Source organism: Sinohyriopsis cumingii, chromosome 10, assembly GCF_028554795.1.
Source record: "Sinohyriopsis cumingii isolate HCF-2022 chromosome 10, ASM2855479v2, whole genome shotgun sequence".
Taxonomy (NCBI): domain Eukaryota; kingdom Metazoa; phylum Mollusca; class Bivalvia; order Unionida; family Unionidae; genus Sinohyriopsis; species Sinohyriopsis cumingii.
In genome coordinates, this window is record NC_142970.1 from 85,380,417 (window position 1) to 85,401,903 (window position 21,487).

A 21,487-nucleotide genomic window follows, 5' to 3' on the forward strand; every position below is an offset into this window, starting at 1 on the left:
TTAATGAAATTTTGGTTGTAAACAGATTTTATCATATTTAACGTCATTAAGTCAGATTCAGTATTCATACATAGTTTTGCTATATATTTGTATTTCTTTTAGTCATTTTTGCTCAGTCTGTATAACTTTTGTTACATAATTAAGCACTTAAACTACATCAAATTAAAGATTCCGTCCTTATTGTAGTGTCCAATTAAATGCACCAATAATAATCATTATATTAATATTGATAATCCATATTATGGTACATACCCATCATCCATCTACTCTTTATACTGTTTCATTTTTTTAAAATTTATATTTTTAATTTTTCTTTTCCTTTCCATGTGCTGTTTTTGTTAATTCAGAAGAGGAAGAAGGTTAGTATATTTTTCTGTTGCTCTTTAGTAAAATGAAATTCAGCACAAATTTTAAAGACAAAAAATGTTTTACATGTTGATTTTGTTTGTCCAGCTTAATTATTTATCTGTGCTTTGCACTTACTTTCTCATCTAATTAAGTCTCACACTGAACTAAATCATGCCATTTTTCAATGTAATATTAGCACATTTAATGTGATTTCTTTCAAATCAATTTCACCTCTACTTGACTATCATTATCTCCTGTTCAGTGAATTTAACAGGGGCTACAAAAATGGGTTCCTTACATCCATCTGTCAGTATGTCATTTTGGCCATCACACATCTGTGTATAGATATTTCCAAAATCATTCATGGTATTTCAGAAGCTTGGTACACATATTATACCATTGGTACACCTACTATTGGTACACATATTTGACTGTTGGTACACCTACTGTTGGTACACATATTTGATTAATGGTACACCTATTAGACTGGTGTTACACATATTACACCATTGGTACACCTACTGCTGGTACACATATTACACCATTGGTACACCTACTGATGGTACACATATTTGATTAATGGTACACTTATTAGACTATTGGTACACATATTACATCATTGGTACACCTACTATTGGTACACCTATTAGACTATTGGTCCAGATGTGCCTTTTGCTGTGCACAATTCTTCATTTTAAGTATTTTTATGTTTTTATCTATTTGTCCATCCAGTATTTTGTGTCAGTAAATGAAGATCACTTCTTCTTTAATTAATTAATGATATTAATCAAGGAATTCAGAAGTAGAGAGGAAAAACATTATCCTTGTATCATTGGCCAACAAGAATATAATATAAAAGGCAGTGTTTACTACTGGATTTAATTCTTAGATCTTAGCCAAATGTCTTGAATTTTAAGACAGTTATTTTTCAGTCCATCATCATTTAGGGCTCATGTTGTTTATCTGCTATTCCCCATCCCCACACAAAGGGCATGAATCCCCAAATAAATTTAGCTAAGCAGTCCAGTTTTGATTAGGATCACATTTTGAAAGGCATACATTTTGTATGGACAATAACTGTACCTATTTCCAGAAATAGACAACTGTGCCAGCTCTTTAGGAAAGTACATTAAAAAATCCCATAGTATTTTACGTTGACACTTACCCTTGTAAATTAGTGGCAGTTGTTAGGTGTATACTAAAATATTTCATGAAAAATGGTTGACAGATGTTGAAATTATGCTGATTTGAATCTGTGTGTGCTATATGATGTATAGTGGTAGTCAATGAGGTGATAGGCCCGAATGTCCCACAAGTGTCCAGTGCACCTGTATATCATATGATGCCCCCACCCCTTTGCCAGTACTGGCCAGTGCACCTGTAAATCATATGATGCCCCCACCCCTTTGCCAGTACTGGCCAGTGCACCTGTATATCATATGATGCCCCCACACCTTTGCCAGTACTGGCCAGTGCACCTGTAAATCATATGATGCCTCCACCCCTTTGCCAGTACTGGCCAGTGCACCTGTAAATCATATGATGCCCCGACACCTTTGCCAGTACTGGCCAGTGCGCTATAATTATTGGAATGTGATAGGCTTTGACTCACATGGGCTAGTATGTTAATTGTTCAGATGATTCAAAATAACCTGAATGAATTTCCCAAAGAGTGTGATGCAGCAATATTTTAAAAATGATACACTCTGTACAATATCATGATTTTACCTAAGATAAAAAATAGCAATTAAAACATCAAAATTCTGAATGACCATCCCCATTCTCATTTGCAAATTAATTTAGTTTCCATTGATAATTATACATATGAGATAATTTTGGGGTAGTAAGCACAATGCCTGAATAATATCAACTATACACTTTGTTCACAAATTAGGGTTGATTGGACTATGTTTCATTAGCAAATAAAACGCTCCTAGCATGCCAACACGGATATAACTCTCATCACCATTGGCGTTTCATTTACTTCACACATGTTTTGTTTTGTTCTTGGTCTTGCCACCTGATTAGACAACCCCTGCAGTCATATAATTACTATCTGATTGGTAGCTATTTTTGTGCTGTAATCCATGGAAAATCTTCATGCACCCTAATAATTTCACAGAATGGACTTATTCTAGTTATGGATAAAATCTCTTATAGCAGTAATTTTGGAAAACAATGTAATGTATTGCTCATACTGTTTGTTTCCAAACTTGAATTTTTAAAATTTATTTTCTTTAAAATAGCAAAAGTTAGATATGTACCCATCTTGCACATACTGTAGACATTTTATCTCTCCACAACAGCCACCCTATTTAACAAGCCAAATTGTTTCTATCCTATCACTGGCCACTTAAGATAGGTTGGAAATCTTTCTCAGATAATAAGCTTTACTCTGTTATAAATAATTTAGGACCTTAGGATGTCTTCTTTAATCCTTAGTGTATGCCAAATATTTGGTACATATTAAATCTGTGCACACAAAGAAATTCAGACTTTTTATTAATTTTTGGAGAAATTTTGAGATGTTTACTGGAAAGGGATGATATTATTGCAAATCCAAAATGTGTATTATCTAGACTATTAACATTCAATCCCATATTATGGAAGCTAAAATTTATACATTGTGATAATGTACTTCTCGCTCCTCAGCTAAAAGCACTAAGGTTATCTCAGTGAATGTGGAACAGCCTAAATCTAAGCCAACAGCTGAGCAACTTGCACCTGAGATAGGAACAAAAGCAGAATCTAAAACTCAGGGAGCAAGTATGACTGAGGGTTCAATAGGTGGAAATGAGTCAAATACAGCTGAGTCTGTCATGACTGTTGAGTTGAAATCTCAGGAAGCAAATTTGACTCAAGGCTCGAAAGTTGGAGAAGAGTCAAAAATAGCTGAGTCAGCAATAACAGCTGAGCTGAAAACTCACATAGCAAGTTTGACTCATGAATCAAATAGTAGAGATGAGTCAAAGGAATCTGAGGCATTAATGACATCTAAGTTGAAACCTCAGGAAACAAGTGTGATTCAGGAGTCAAAAGTTGAGGATGTGTCAGAAACAACTGATTATGTTCAGCAAAGTGAGGATACGGGTCAAGTTGGACAACAGAGTTATGGTAACTCTCAAGTCCATTTTCAAAATGGACAACAGGGTCATATTGAAGGTCAGGCTCAGGATCAAAGCAAAGAACGGGATCATCATGAAGGTCAGGCTCAATATAAAGGTGAATAAAAAGTTCAAGTTCAGGATTTGGATTTTAATAAATTCCAGTTGCAAAATAATGGGAGTTTGTTGTTCAAGTTCAGAATTCATCTAAGGGGGTGAAAATTTGCATTACAGTAATTTATGTACTTTAACCCATGATATGTCTCATGCATCAACATCTATTTCTGACTGGAAATATATACATTTTTCCTGTGAAGCCATAACCGAGAAGATTGTGTTTTAAAGTATTTCAAAAGAAAATAATTCAGAATCTTAAGCAAGACATCTAAGAGATATTTCATCAAGAGATTTTAACTCTGGACCTAGAGTTGAATCAAGAATTGGATAATCTGGCTCCTGTCATTAAAATTTATTTGACTGCAAACCATTCTTGAAAATATTTTAGCTGATTAAAAGGCTGCATTGGTAATTTTTTAATGATATTCCCAGATCGGAGGTAATATTCTGTACTCAAAATGCTGACAGAAACTTTATGACAGAGGGATCTAGTTCATTAAGATTTAAGCCTTACTTTAAATTAACCAATGAAATGTCTAAAGCCTTAATTTTAAGACTTGTATTGGTGAAATTGGAGTCTTATCTGATTTTCCGAAATCCTTCCTTAAGGGCACACTACATGTTTTATTACATTCCATCCTCTAAATATGGTCACCTTTTTAAACAATCGTCTCTCATTAAAATAATGTTTTGGATTTCCTTATGCTATTTTCTTTATATATTTTACCTCCACCCTCTACAAACAGATTTATTTTCCCATCCTCAAGATGTTTGCCTAGAGGATACTGCACTGTTATGTCTCTAATTTGGATAAGCCTTAACAAATAAACCCCTTTTCTTCCTTCGTTTACAAAGAACTGAATCCTTACACTTTTGCATATTTGTTCCAAAAAATTAAAAAGGGTGATTCAAGTATTTATCCCACGATAAGTCAAATGGACCTGCCTTATAAGTTGAAACATACAGCGTTGACTCGTCATATTGTATATGCTCATATATTAATTGGGTCCAACATGGACCCTGATGTGCCACTGTATGATGCACCAGCAGATCTGGTTCTTTATTGGTTTTGGTCTGTTGATTAGTCTTGACAAACTGAATAGACCCAGATAGGCTGGCACATTTTTAATTGAGATGACGGATGTGGATCTTTGCATTCTGAAGTTGGATTTGACTTGAATGCAAATAGGTCAAAACTTTTTTTTACAAATAAAAATGTCCTTAATTTCAAGTATAATTAAGAGTTGGTGATGGGCTTATTATCCGACATAGACTGATAACAGGATAAATATCGGACATGATGGATATTCTTGAACATTTTACTAACTTTGTCCGGCTAGAAATTAAAAAGAAATGACAAATCAGTCACTTGTTCACTCAGAAAATGTGTTTTAAATGTTTATATGTGAAAGATTGTGTATGATATTTCTCAAATACAGTGCTTGCATGAAGCACTGATTTGCTTAGACAGAATAGAGACCAGATAAAGTAGGCGTAACATTTGGGACATTGTAGGAAGCAAATTTTCACCCTTAGAGTTCAGAATGTTGAGTTGTGGTTTCTGCATGAATTATTGTCTAAGTTGGCATGAAATATTTTCAGGTGATCACCATATTTTACTTGGCTTACTTTTACTAGCACCACAGTATGTAGTTTTCCATTTTGGATCTAGATATTGTTTTAACATTACACATTATATACCAGCGTTTTACAGTTCACTCCTTTGAATTATTGTTATTTTTTCATAAACACATATGTGTGTGTGTGTACCACCTTCCACCTTGGAGTTCCTTTTATGACTCAGTATTTTAAGTTTTCCATCACACTTTCTTTTCCAATCTATAACCTTAAAGCTGTTTGAGATTAAGGGATGAAACTTTGTACATATGTGTTATATATATATATATATATATATATATATATATATATATATATATATATATATATATATATATATATATATATATATATATATATATATATCTGTGTGTGTGTGTGTGTGTGTGTGTGTACCACCTTCCACCTTGGAGTTCCTTTTATGACTCAGTATTTTATGTTTTCCATCACACTTTCTTTTCCAAACTATAACCTTAAAGCTGTTTGAGATTAAGGGATGAAACTTTGTATATATGTTGTGTGTGTGTGTGTTTGTGTGTGTACCACCTTCCACCTTGGAGTTCCTTTTATGACATAGTATTTTAAGTTTTCCATCACACTTTCTTTTCCAATCTATGACCTTAAAGCTGTTTGAGATTAAGGGATGAAACTTTGTGTATATGTTATATATGTGTGTGTGTGTGTGTGTGTGTGTGTGTATACCACCTTCCACCTTGGAGTTCCTTTTATGACTCAGTATTTTAAGTTTTCCATCACACTTTCTTTTTCAATCTATAACGTTAAAGCTGTTTGAGATTAAGGGATGTATGTCATAATTATCAGGTTTACTATGTACCACATTGGGGGTCTAATCTTAAGACAAATGTCATGATGTTATAAGTTAAATATTTCCATCATTCTTTTCATTTCCTCTCTTTAATTTTACAGCCTTTTTGTGATGAAAGGATGAAACTTAGTATAAGTAAATTAAATAACAAAAGCCGTGTCACACACCACATTGGGTGATCATCATGCAAGGACATGTATTTTAAATTTCAGTCATTTTCGATATTTTGCATTGTAATTTAATAGCTGTTTAATATAAATGGATGAAGCTTGTCATATTTATGTGTTATAACTAGAGGATACATTTGATAGCATGTTTGGAATCTTATTCTCAACTTCATGTCATGCTCCTACCTCCAGATTTTAAAGTTTATTTTGTTTCTGCTTTGTATCATAAATACTGCTTATACGATAGTTATCAGTCATGATATATAAATTTTATTACTACAGTAATCAGTCATGATATGTACATTTTAGCTTCTCAGTTTGATGTTGTCCAATGTATGACAGTTTTTTTTCTGTAAGATCTGGATCACTGATAAATTATGTTTCCCCTTTTCGTCATTTTAAACGTAGGGCATTTCAAGATAGTGCAGCATAACACTGTAGGTTACTTGTCATGTCTGCCCAATTACATTACAGGTGTCTTAATGGCCATAGACTCCATTATAAACTTATGTGACATATTTGGTAGGCGGGAAAAACAAATTCCATGAATCTGCTTGCAAAACTAATAATTCATTGATTTAATGTTAAATGTTGTGTTTATTCAAGTTTGAAGAAACTGAGCCTCCCACCCCCTTTTGTTATTTAATCAACCATAAATGTTACAACAGTGGCTGTCATCTAAGTGAATATTGCTGTTAATGAGAAAAGAGCTTTAAATAAACTTGTTGCTCAGTGTGTTGTATATGTCTTGATCTAGTATTTATTTTGTGTATTTTGTAATAATGTTTGCAAATAAATACTCTTTTAACCAAAAGGAATCACTGTTGGACATGCAAGATAAAATGTATATAAGTTACAGGACATCATTAATCAAACAGATGATAAAATAGCCAGGGAAATAGTCAACATGGCAGCTGTACACAGTCCATCTATAATTATCATATGTACACATTTGTATGTTTAGTCCAACTCTTAACTGCAAAGATCCATGTCTGCCATATGATATGCTGGTAGATCTGGGTCTTTGCATTTGTTGTTTTTTTATTAGTCAATGGAACAAACAGCATGGACTCTTATCTGCCTCTGTATTATGTGAGGGCAGATTAAGGTCTATCTTGTTTGCAGTTGGACTTATCAGCAAGTATATATGGTAACTCAAAGTTTGGTAAACCAAATTTAGAACAAGTGCTCACACTGTCCCAGTACCAATTGATTTGTGCTCAACCTAAAACCTCTTTTACCCTAAAAGTGTATTAGTTCAGTTGGAAAACATGACCATTATCAAACACTGTGCTTTGAAAACCTAGTTATATTTTCAAAACTGCTATTTAACAGACTTTACTTAAAATTATTTTTAGTCTGTCAGCAAGTGGCTTTTTCCAAAAAAACATTTTCCTTGAAGATTTATATGGTGTTTGATGTTAAAATAGTCATTTTCAAAATTATCAGCTTTAAAATGCACATTCATCATACCAGAAGTATGTTACTTCAAAATTGGTTGTAGGAGTATTTACAGCAACATTTTCTCCCTTTCCTTTCTTTACCACTACATTTTACCTGAACGTCAATTCCATTTAAGCATATTTCAGAATTTTAAATGAACAAAACTGTGATCTTTAGCAACTTAATTGCAATGGAATAGGCCTAATTGTGTTGAACTATTTTGTAGGATCTCGGAAAGTCTCTATTGTGATAAGTGAAGTGGAATCTATTAAGGATTTTGAGGAATTAGAGAGAGGTGGATGTTGTTTATTTTGTTATATATTTATGTTGATGTTTTGTTCAAAGCACACAAGAGGCAGGTTTACCTTGCTAGTGGGAGATCTGATTCCAATCAATAAGATTCTATTTTAAATTCAGTTTGTTACAGTTAACAGCTTTAGAAAGGTTAATTCCAATTTTCATTAACAATTATTCACTTAAAAAAATTTGTAGTAGAGAACTTTGACATCTTCCCACCAAATAAAAGGCAATATGTTGTTTTAGATACCCTTTTCCTTATGTAAATTGGCTTTTAAAGTCTAATGGTAGTTATTACTTGCCTGGCATTCAGTATTTATGTTCAATCCATATTTTTATTCTCACACACCCAGATTAGAACAGTGAGTTTTATTTCTGATGTCCACAATTAGATATTCTCAGTCATTTTGTGTAATTCTCAATTCATTTTATAATTGTATTCACACTAAAATTAAAAATGGGGCCCCAAGTGGCCGAGTGGTCTAAAGCGCTCACTGTTCCGGATCACTGCCATCTCACCTCTGTCTGCATGGGTTTGAGTCCAAGGCACGGCTAGCGTGGGTATGTGGGAAAGCCTACCAGTAACTTCTCGTGGGTCGGTGGTTCTTCCCTGGGTTTTCCAGGGTTCTTCCTCCACCAGTTATACTGGCCGCCATCTTGTGCTGAAAAATGGCGTTAAACCCTAGAACAACAACAACAACAAAAATTAAAAATATTTAGAAAGCATAAATGAGATTGTATTTTTATAAAATTACAAAATCACATTTTGTACTACCTTGGAGGAAAGAACTCATTTCATTTGACAACATTACATTTTGCAACAGTGGCTTTCTTTCCAACCTGTTTACTGTTTACAAGTGCTTTGCCTTCAGTTTCCCCTCCTCTGTATATGGATGCCATAAGTTATCAACTATAATGCAAGCACTATGTAAATTAAATTTTGTATTCATGATTGTGTTAAAATAATTCAAATCTCTAATGACTTACATTTTACAATTAATTAACAGACCTCATACATACATACATAAATACATACATACATACATACATATATACATACATACATACATACATACATACATGTTCAGTTAATGGTTTTATTTTCCTCCATTATCATTGTTAGAATAAAAATTGTTCCTCTGAAACATTTGTAAGGTGTACCATTGAAAGAAAATGTTCCAAAATATGGCCACAGACCTGATATCCAAGCAGAGCTTGCAAAATGCAGAGATGTTCCAAAATACGGCCTTAAACTGATGTGCCGTAAATCACCAAACATACATACATGCATACATACATACATACATACACACAGACACACACACACATGTCAGTATATCATATGGTACATCTATAGCATATACTGTATATTTACAGACCTAATTTTTATTGATCAATTGAGCAAGTTCATCATTAGAATGTAATCATTGTCAACTAATTACATTGTTTGCCTGCCTGCTTGTTGCTCTCTTCTTTCTTTTTGAAATTTTTCATTGGTATTATTAACATGTATAACCATTTTTTTACTTGCAGTTTTTACTAAAACAAATGCATGTTGAATCAATGGTTTTATTTTCTTCCATTATCATTGTTAGAATAAAAATTGTCCGTCTGAAACATTTGTAAGGTGTACCATTGAAAGAAAATGTTCCAAAATACAGCCACAGACCTGATATCCAAGCAGAGCTTGCAAAATGCAGAGATGTTCCAAAATACGGCCTCAAACTGATGTGCCATAAATCACCAAACCGAACTAGATCCTTGACTGTATGATTGATGTATGTAATGAACAATTCCTGTCTACCCAAAGAGTTTGATATTTGTTCAAATAAATCTATTACAACAAATGTACCATTTTAACAAATAGCATTTACAGACTCCGTGTAACCTTTTTTAAAATAGAGGTATACAACATAACTTCCTGATCATCAGGGAGACTTAGTGTAATAGTCTCTAAAACATGGCCCAGTATTTTGAAGCTAATAAAGAATTTAATTACTTATTGTATAAGTGTTTGGAAAATCCCTCACAAATTAGGAAAATTCTCCCTGAAGGTTGATACAGTGGTATGATATCTATGATATGGATTACTATTTATCAATACAGCATGATTAATTGCGCAACGTATTGTCTGTCAGATATCTATAATTAACCTATTAATCCTTCTGCAAAGGTGTGAGGGGAACATTGTTAACATTGATGTTCAAAAATACACTTTACATGATGTTTTTAGCAGCCTGCTTAAAATGTAGTTCTTTTATTTTGGCACAATTCAGTTGGTCCTGTTGAATATCGAGAAGAAACGGCTGATGTAACCCTGGAATATAAGGAAGGTTGTAGTTTGCAAATTTATTTTGACATAATTTGCATAGCATCAGCCTGGTGGGGTTATTTGCACAGCATAATACTGTAATTTTTGTATGTAGAAAACAGTCCACATGTAATTTTTTAAGTCTACATTATATTACCAATATCTGAAATGGAAATTTCATAGTTTTTGATGTGCATTATTCTGCAGTCAGATGTAAATCTGTAATGTATTTAATTTGGATCCTTGATTTATTTTCATAAAATACCTTATATGTTTTCATATAAACGGAAATTTCAAAGATTTTGATGTGCATTATTCTGCACAGTCAGATGTAAATCTGTAATTTATTTAATTTGGATCCCTGATTTATTTTCATAAAATACCTTATATGTTTACATATAAATTGTATCCAATTACAAACAGGATAGACCCTGATCTGCCATTGCATGATATGCATGCAGATCAAGCTCTCTGGTGCTTGTTCTTCTAATTAGTGATAACAAACAGCCTAGATGCTTGAGTTCAGCTTTATGTGATGTCAGATCTGGGTCTGTGTTTTTTGCAGTGGATATGACTTATACATGAGTATATATGGTGTTACCAGTATTTTCTTGTCATCCTATGACAGAAAATGGTCTCAGTTACATGTGGATTGCATAACAGTGCTGGAGAAAAAATATAATCAGCTAAAATTTGAAAATTTAAGCACACCTGTTCTTTAGACATGTGACACATTTATAAGTGCAGACTAAAAAATACGTACAAACCATTTGGGTACACATCTTAGCAAACTTTTCTAAATTTCTAATTGAGAGACAAGGTAAATCTGAAGTGCAAAACTAGTCCATGTCCTGAAGTGCAAAAATCTAGTCCAGGTCCTGAAATGCAAGTCTAGTCCAGATCCTGAAATTCAAAATTAATCCAGGTCCTGAATTGCATAACTAGTCCAGGTCCTGAAATGCAAGTCTAGTCCAGATCCTAAAATTCAAAATTAAACTGGGTCCAGAATTGCATAACTAGTCCAGGTCCTGAAGTGCGAAACTAGTCCAGGTCTTGAATTGCAAATCTAGTCCAGGTCCTGGAGTTGTGATCTGCATAAATGATGACATTTGTTTATTTCCTTTAACAAAAATGAAACTAGATCAAATGTTATTTGGGAAGATGATAGAAAAATCAAGATTTCTTGGATAATGGATGTCCAACTGCACAGCTGTTTCCCTTTGCTCTTTGTTTGCTTTTACTTGACATAGTTTTCCCTGTTTTTTCTGACCATTATTCTCAATTGCAAAAATTCCTGTAAATGCACCATGCTTTTCTCATTAGGTCAAGATCAGAAGTTTCAGCAGTAAACTTTATGATACTGTGGTGCTGTTTGGTTGTGGTGTCATTTCTCACTGCAGTACCATTGAGAATTAACTTTCCTGCTATTTTTCAACAGAATTAGAGAATTACCTTTTCTGCTTTTTTCATGCAAAAAAAATATGAGAATTTTCTTTATTGGCTAGTTTTCAAAAGTAATTTCCAAAGTATTTGTGAATATTAGCTGATTAGTGGTGATTTTAATATGCAAATAGACTGTATCCAATTTGCAAGCTCTGATGATGCATGACCAGTAAAACACAGATTGCAACATTAAACCATTAATGTTCTCAAATCATTCAAATAAAAATTTATTATTTCATAATTCTAACTACACACTTTCTGATTAGTTAAACATCACAATTTGGAGTAGTAAAGTCAGTGATATAATGTATAAAGCTTAATATCTTTCAGGCACTCACGTTATTTCATGAGATTTTTATCATATGAGGGTCCGGTAACAACATTTAGTCTGATAATGCCAGAACAAGGCTTTTCTGAAAATTGGAAAAGCGATATCATGAGCTGATATGATAAGGTACTGTCTCAGCTCATTGTGATGTTAAATGCATGGATATTTTAATTGGCTGACTGAGACAAACCTTTTTTCATTAAGTCATAGTATCAAATTCTGTCCTTCTAAGTTCTTAGTTTGGGGTGGGGTTGAATGATGCTGACAATGTCTAAAAAGATTTCTTAATAAAGTAATGTGATTCCACTTATAACGTGATGGCAGCAGGGCTCCCACTTTTTAACATCCTAAATAAATACACTCAGAAAAGCTGATTATTCATATCCCTAGCAGATTTTTAATCCCAGCACTGCATTTCATTTTGACTTATCTTCCGAAATTTTCCAAAACAAACGATATCATCTAGAGGTTAGTTAAAACATGACATTGAAATTTCCATACACATTTTCTATGGGAAATTTTTCGAAAAATTTGTTAACATGATCTCGCTTATATCACAATGTTTACTTTGGACCCTGAGCATCGCATTCTGAGGGGTTTTTACCTATAGTATGAGATTCCTTTATAGGTTTTCACTTCTACAGTTTTACCAATGTGCATTTGTCAGTAAAAGAGATAAGTGACACATTTTACCAGATCCTTGTATGGTGAAACTATATCATATAGACATGATAGTCTCTGGTTGAACAAGATTATAAGAAAATTTTGTGCTATTGTGTTGCCATAGTTTTTACCTGTGACATAATGGATATATACATTTTTGGGATATTTTTCAACAAATGTATTCAAAAAGAGTTAACAGTTTTTTGCGTGAGAATGTGGATGTTAGAGGTGAAACTGTAAAAACTTCTTAGATCCTTAAATACTTGACAGTTATTCCCTAAGTACTCACCAATACTCACCTACTATTGCAACCACAAATTTCATGAATAGATTAAATATCTATATCATTTACCATCAAACTATAGTTCAACCTTCCATTTTTAACTAAGATTTTCTAAGTGCTCAAATCCTTAGCTTTGTATATCACATCATTCACTATTATTTTGTTTCAGTTAGCTTTCCTTTCATTTTAGTGTTTTAATATATAAATTTATTTAGAACTCTGAGTAGACATTTTGACAGTGTGTACAGCTTACAGAGGGTAAGAATTCATTGCTCACTGCGGGCTCAAACCCAGGACTGTTAACTCTAGATGGATGCATATGCTCTACCGCCAGAAGAGCTATCCAAACTGATGCATCTGACTCATTCCTGTGACATACATGTAGTTTCTAGTCTTATGTTGAGTTTAAATAAAGGTTTAGGTACCATGATTATAGGACTCATTCCTGTGACATGGGGATAGTCATATGTTGAGTTTAAATAAAGGTTTAGGTACCATGATTATAGGGCTCATTCCTGTGACATGGGGATAGTCTTATGTTGAGTTTAAATAAAGGTTTAGGTACCATGATTATAGGGCTCATTACTGTGACATGGGGATAGTCTTATGTTGAGTTTAAATAAAGGTTTGGGTACCATGATTATAGGACTCATTCCTGTGACATAGTTTCTAGAACTGTATTAAAGGGACATTATTAGCTTAATATATTTTGTATTCTCTTTTACTGTGAATTTCTTTTTACTGTATATTAGAAAGATCTGGTTGCATAAATTGTGCTGGCAGATCTAGATCAAAGCAGCTTGGTAGGAGTAATCAGTAGAAAAAACAACATACAGCCTGATCTGTTTGCACATTATGCAATTAGGGATCAAAGTCTGTTGTTTGCAGTTGTGTTTGACTTAATTATTAGCGAGGATAGATAGTATTCTCTAAATGCTTGGACATTCAGAGAGGCATACAGTTTTATGACCTATAATTCTATACAAGGAACTCTTGGACATTCAGAGAGGCATACAGATTTATTGCTTATAATTATATGCAAGGAACTCTTTAACAGCGATATTAAAATGTGAACCATATCAGCTTGTACATATCAGGGAAAACAATGAGTGCGTAGAAAAAAGACAAAATGACTACTTACCAAATGTTCATTGTGTAAGATAAATATCTACCACTTTAAACTGATAGAGAAGGAAAAAAATCAGAGGACTTCTCAAATCTAAATTTTTTTTAAATTAGCTATTCATGTTGAAAGACTTGAAACAAAAAAATAATATGTGATTAATTATTGGATGAGTTATTACAGTAGTAATAAAATGTCTTCATATTTAAATGAGAAAATGATTGCTTTTTTGTGATTCATGCAATCAATCATACAAACCAAAACTAAGCAAAGCAGGAAAGAATAAAAGCTGTAAATAATGAAAAGTACAAAAATAAGATATCAGCCTCGTCAGTATGTTGAACCTCTCCAAACGCTCCTTACTTTCACTTTATAACTCATGAAATGTATGCAAACCCTGTAAAATGGAGCATAATTATTAACTATTGTAATAATTTTTTATATCAATTGTGTTTTTTTGCTTGATGTATTGCTATGACTGTTTTTTCATTTTTATTTTAGAGCCAGTCAATGTTGTGAGAGAGGAGTCTGCTGATGTTGCACCAGAGTACAAGAAAACTGAAGGTCAATAACTCATGGATTTTTAACATCTTAGTCTTGCTCTATCACTTTTTAGTCAAAGCTGTGACAATGTTGCCATTGTTGTGGTTTTCAAAAATATTATGATTTTGAGATTTGAATTATTGTTTTCGTATGACATTGTATTATTTTAGAGTTACTTCCCTTGAAATCACTGTCCGCCATCTTTCTGGATGAGCCTTCCATAACAAGTGTATTGGCACCTCAGCAGAGTAACGTGTAACCAGTAACGTAATCCACCTTAATTACATTAATTTCCCTATCTAAATAAGAGTGATTGACTTGAAAAGTGATATCTAGATAACTACCCTTTTCAGTGTTGAATGTTAAATAATCCCAGAGTACACCACAACAAAGGAATAATATAAAAATTTCAACATTCAAAACAGGTTTTTATCTTTTGAAATAGATAATGTTTTCAAGTTAATATTTACATTTATAACACTGGAAATAAACACATTTCAGTTTATTTAATCTGATTGGACAATGTTGACTTAACACTACAGCATTTGAACTTCATACTATATAATAAACTCAGCCATTGACAATAAACTCTTGTGATGACATAGGAATGAATGATAATTTTGTCATAACAGAGCATTCAAAAAATATGAGCTATAAATGATTATGAGTCAAGATCCTAAGACTGGATCAGCTTGGGTTGACTGCCATGTTATCTCCTTGGGATGGCATATGACCCACATTGCCTTGGCGCTACATAACAAATCAAACCATGCCAGTCCATAATAATGCCAAAGGAAGCAAAATAAAATGATGGCCAGCTCCTATTTTCATGGGAGGTAAGTTTGATACAAACTAAAATCTATTTATAGAACATTGTTCACTGTTGAGACCTAACATTTAGAGGAACTTTGTTACATTCTACAGAAGGATCAGAATTTTGGGGGACTGAATTAGTTTGCTGTTTAAAAAATATGTTTCTAACAACAAAATATTTGGGATGTTATTTCTATCAAGAATTCTCTTAGAAAGAATAAAACTCTATCAGTTTTCAAGTCAGGTTTTAATTAGCTGGGAGTAAAAAATATGAACCAGGAATAACTTCACTTACAGATTTAAACATGTAAAGTACATACCTTCTGATTGTTAAAAAATCAAAATTTGCAATTATCCTAATTTTTTAAAGACTTTAGTTCAGGGGTCGGCAACCTATTTTACATAGCATGCCACTTTTTCCAGATTAAGTGCAAAATGAAGAAGGGCATACCACAAGTAACACTGTTAAAAGTGAGATTTTTGGCTGCCCTTCACATGTCACAGAAACATCTTGATGTGCCACCTTGTACCATATATGCCGTAGGTTGCCAATCCCTGCTGTAGCTGATATTATTTATTGCTGTTCGTTTACTTTTGCTTGTCACAGTGGATACAGTTTAATGTCAGTTATACAGATCTGTTGGGAGATAAGGATTTTTCTTGATAGTCATGGTTCAGATAACTTAATGTACGTACATATACAATAAATTGTGTATTCTGGGACCTTGTGTATACAGGCGCACACTATTCATGCAAGGACACTGCAGATAGAGACACATTGGGATAACACAGGGACACACTGTACATACAAGATATATTTTGAATACAGGGACACTGTTTACAGGGAAACGCTGTGCATATAGAGATACACTTTCTATATAGGACACAGACTCTATCAGGACACAGTTCTGTTCATATAGAGACACACCATGTATACATAGACATTATATGATAGGAACACACTGGGATAATGCAGAGACATTGTATATACAGGGATATACTCAGCATACAGGACATGCTTTGTATACAGAGACAATGTAGAGGGACACACTGTCTATACAGGGATACTATATACAGGGAAATACTGTACGTGTAAGGAAACACTTTGCATACAAGACACTGTATACACAGACAATACAGGGACATACTGCATAAAAGGACACCACATATAGGGACACACCATTTATACATGTACACTATGTATATACTGGGGCACACTAATAAAACAGGAACACTGTATACAGGAATATAATGTGTTTACATTGATACTCTATTAGTTCATGTGATCCACAGTCTGGGTAACTATCATCATGTTATTGAAGTGTTTTATATGTATTTAGAAATTAGAGATACATGTACAAAGTTATACAAGCTAAATGTTTAGGTTTTGTCTTATCAGCACATCATTTCTAAACCAAAGTATCATTCACCTTACACCTTAGACATTATATACCTTATCAGCACATAATGTCTAAACCAAAGTATCATTCACCTTACACCTTAGACATGATATACCGTATCAGCACATAATGTCTAAACCAAAGTATCATTCACCTTACACCTTAGACATGATATACCGTATCAGCACATAATGTCTAAACCAAAGTATCATTCACCTTACACCTTAGACATGATATACCGTATCAGCACATAATGTCTAAACCAAAGTATCATTCACCTTACACCTTAGACATGATATACCGTATCAGCACATAATGTCTAAACCAAAGTATCATTCACCTTACACCTTAGACATGATATACCGTATCAGCACATAATGTCTAAACCAAAGTATCATTCACCTTACACCTTAGACATGATATACCGTATCAGCACATAATGTCTAAACCAAAGTATCATTCACCTTACACCTTAGACATGATATACCATATCAACACATAATGTCTAAACCAAAGTATCATTCACCTTACACCTTAGACATGATATACCGTATCAGCACATAATGTCTAAACCAAAGTATCATTCACCTTACACCTTAGACATGATATACCTTATCAGCACATAATGTCTAAACCAAAGTATCATTCACCTTACACCTTCGACATGATATACCATATCAACACATAATGTCTAAACCAAAGTATCATTCACCTTACACCTTAGACATGATATACCGTATCAGCACATAATGTCTAAACCAAAGTATCATTCACCTTACACCTTCGACATGATATACCATATCAACACATAATGTCTAAACCAAAGTATCATTCACCTTACACCTTAGACATGATATACCGTATCAGCACATAATGTCTAAACCAAAGTATCATTCACCTTACACCTTAGACATGATATACCTTATCAGCACATAATGTCTAAACCAAAGTATCATTCACCTTACACCTTCGACATGATATACCATATCAACACATAATGTCTAAACCAAAGTATCATTCACCTTACACCTTAGACATGATATACCGTATCAGCACATAATGTCTAAACCAAAGTATCATTCACCTTACACCTTAGACATGATATACCGTATCAGCACATAATGTCTAAACCAAAGTGTGATTCACCTTACACCTTAGACACGATATATACCTTATCAGCACATAATGTCTAAACCAAGGTATCATTCACCTTCATATATTGTTATGAATATCATACTGGTAGATTGTTGCACAAAACTGATATTCTTAAAACTGCTTCTATTACCACTGTTCTCAGTATCTTACATTTAATTTTATCTTCAGCTTTGAACATATTCCACAACCCATGTTTCATTTTTAGCCATAAATTACAATTTTGTTCCATTTCTGCCAAGTTTTGGTATACCAGTATTCCTCCAGTCCAGATGAATGGATGATCATCAATAGATCGAGGAGAGATGTGACAATACTGGAAGAAACGTGCAGTTGTTCTTCTCTCTTTGTGTTGTGTGCTTAATTTTAAGATGTCCTGACTTTTAGCTGAAGAACACGAAGGTGTTGAAGAACATGCAGAAGACCAGCCTGTAGATGAACACAAGGAAGGCAAAGAAGCCCAACCAGAAACAACTGATGAACAGCCTTCTGAGGCAGAAGGTCTCATTGGGAACTGTTGGCAGCTTTACTTTCCTCTAGAACCATGTTTAATTTTCATACTGCTTTGTTTCCTCTTCTGTATTGAGAAATAACTAAGTTATACCCAAATAAATTTAGTTTATACTTTAAGGAAAGAATCCAAGAGTTTCATTGGATCAAATATAAGTTTGACTTTTAGTTTGACCAATCAAATGCCTTCATTGTAAATTGAAACTTTATGACATTTTGGTGAAACTGGTATATGATTAGATAAATATCCTTGCATTGTACAAATATTTGGATTGGTAGATTTGGACATTCACTGTGCTATGTGCCATGATTCTTGTTGTCTTTGAATTCTTTGAGTCCAAAACTGGTTTCCATATTGTTGGTTTGTTTATTTGTTTTTGTACAATAGCTTATCACATATATGTTACCTTTCAAATTTTCTTTATCTGATTGTGACAATCAAATATTTTTGTAAGCATTCAGCATGTGTGGCTTAAAGTGAATTCGAATCTAAGTGTTAAAATTAAGGGACACTAATCAACAATTATTTTACAAATGTGACCACTGCTGCTAAAACTAGAAAAAAATGTTTAAAGGACTTTCAGAACCCAATGAGAAGACTTTGAATAAATATGGCAATGAACATTCTGGAATTATAGGTGATTTCCAAATGTATGCCAGTGATGCTGATCCTAGATTATATCAGCGACTATAAAAACTTGAATATCCTATCCAACTATTTCTTCTCAAAAACTCCCATACAGAATTTTCTCCTGAAGCTGACAGCAATGATCCTGGTATAGATGGCTCCCAAACTCATAAACATGATACCTACCTAATATTAAATATGGCCATCATTACTAAAAATAGGATAACCTTTAAACTACTTTATAAAGGTTACTGAACAGAAGTTTTCCAAGTTTGAAAAAGAAAGCAGTCTGGCATAAATGAATTTCGTATATGTACAAATCATGCACAAATCCATCAACAGATTTGTCTCCTGTTACTTTAAATGAAAAATTGTTTAAAGTTTACTTCTTTGCAAAAACTGCTAAAACAAATTGCTGAAATTTGGCAGAATCTTGGCATAGATGGCTTTCAGATTTATGAAAATCATACTGACAAACCACAATCAGATATTGACCTTGATCCTGAAGATGGAAAACTCTTGAAATGACTTACTCTCAAGAAGTACATAAAAGATTTTGACCAGATTTTACAGAAAACATCCTTGCATATGGATCTTTCAGGTTTTTTGTGTTTCTTTACAAAACATATTTGTTGTTTGTCTTTTTTTTTTACAGCACATCAACACAAATGAGCTATTTAATGCTAAAACCATTTGAGTAAAATACCTTGCCCAAGGACACACCACATTAGCCTACCCAGGCTGAGCCAGTGGTAGGATTCAACACTTTCAATTGTAAATTTGGCACATAAAATATTGGGCTACCATGGTTCAAGATACCAATCTACCATTGAAAATGTCAACTGTTTCTCTAGTAGACAGCTTTTTTTATTGACATCTCAGAAATTTCACTGAAGAATGATACAAAAGTTGATTTAAACAATTTGACATCAAGAGTTTTCAGAGTTGAACAAATGTTGCCAAATTAAAAAAATATCAAAGATGGCTGCTGTTACTTATAATAGAAAAAAATTTTGATAACTGCTTCCAAAATGCCATTGAACCCAATTTGACCACATTTTAACAGAAAATATTATGGCATGAAGGGCATTTAAGTTTCTAAAACTTATGCCAATCTGCCATCATATATGACTGCAGCTACTAATACTGGAGAAACTTATAATAAAATTGTAATAACTTCTTCCAAAAATGCAATTTAACACAATTGAACCAAATTTGACAAAAGCCATGAAAGTCTCAAGGTTTTCACATTGCTAAAAACAGTAAGCTGGTCCACTGTGAAATATAGTCTCCATTACTAAAAACAGTAAGCTGGTCCACTTTGAAATATAGTGTCCATTACTAAAAACAGTCAGCTGCTCCACTGTGAAATATAGTCTCCATTACTAAAAACAGTAAGATGGTCCACTGTGAAATATAGTCTCCGTTACTAAAAACAGTCAGCTGCTCCACTGTGAAATATAGTCTCCATTACTAAAAACAGTAAGATGGTCCACTGTGAAATATAGTCTCCATTACTAAAAATAGTCAGCTGCTCCACTTTGAAATATAGTCTCCATTACTAAAAACAGTAAGATGGTCCACTGTGAAATATAGTCTCCATTGCTAAAAACAGTAAGCTGGTCCACTTTGAAGTATAGTCTCCATTACTAAAAACAGTCAGCTGCTCCACTGTGAAATATAGTCTCCATTACTAAAAACAGTAAGCTTCTCCACTGTGAAATATAGTCTCCATTACTAAAAACAGTAAGCTGGTCCACTGTGAAATATAGTCTCCATTAATAAAAACAGTAAGCTGCTCCACTTTGAAATATAATCTCCATTACTAAAAACAGTAAGCTGGTCCACTGTGAAATATACAGTAGTCTCCATTACTAAAAACAGTAAGCTTCTCCACTGTGAAATATAGTCTCCATTACTAAAAACAGTAAGCTGCTCCACTGTGAAATATAGTCTCCATTGCTAAAAACAGTAAGCTGGTCCACTGTGAAATATAGTCTCCATTACTAAAAACGGTAAGCTGGTCCATTGTGAAATATAGTCTCCATTGCTAAAAACAGTCAGCTGCTCCACTGTGAAATATAGTTTCATTACTAAAAACAGTAAGTTGGTCCACTGTGAAACATAGTCTCCATTACTAAAAACAGTAAGCTGGTCCACTTTGAAATATAGTCTCCATTACTAAAAACGGTAAGCTGGTCCACTTTGAAGTATAGTCTCTATTACTAAAAACAGTAAGCTGGTCCACTGTGAAATATAGTCTCCATTACTAAAAACAGTCAGCTGGTCCACTGTGAAATATACAGTAGTCTCCATTACTAAAAATAGTAAGCTTCTCCACTGTGAAATATAGTCTCCACTACGATAAACA

General features: G+C 33.4%; 1 protein-coding gene across 1 annotated transcript in view; it reads left to right on the forward strand.

Moving 5' to 3' along the window:
* The first annotated feature begins 633 nt into the window (after positions 1-633).
* The window catches only part of LOC149790506 (uncharacterized), a 47,086-nt gene continuing 26,232 nt past the window's right edge, over positions 634-21,487 (forward strand). Inside the window, exons 1-5 of the mRNA XM_089973232.1 lie at positions 634-658; positions 3,001-3,570; positions 7,849-7,917; positions 14,572-14,634; positions 18,366-18,479. Of these exons, the coding sequence (XP_089829358.1) occupies positions 634-658; positions 3,001-3,570; positions 7,849-7,917; positions 14,572-14,634; positions 18,366-18,479 (841 nt within the window). The remainder of the gene's footprint in view (positions 659-3,000; positions 3,571-7,848; positions 7,918-14,571; positions 14,635-18,365; positions 18,480-21,487) is intronic.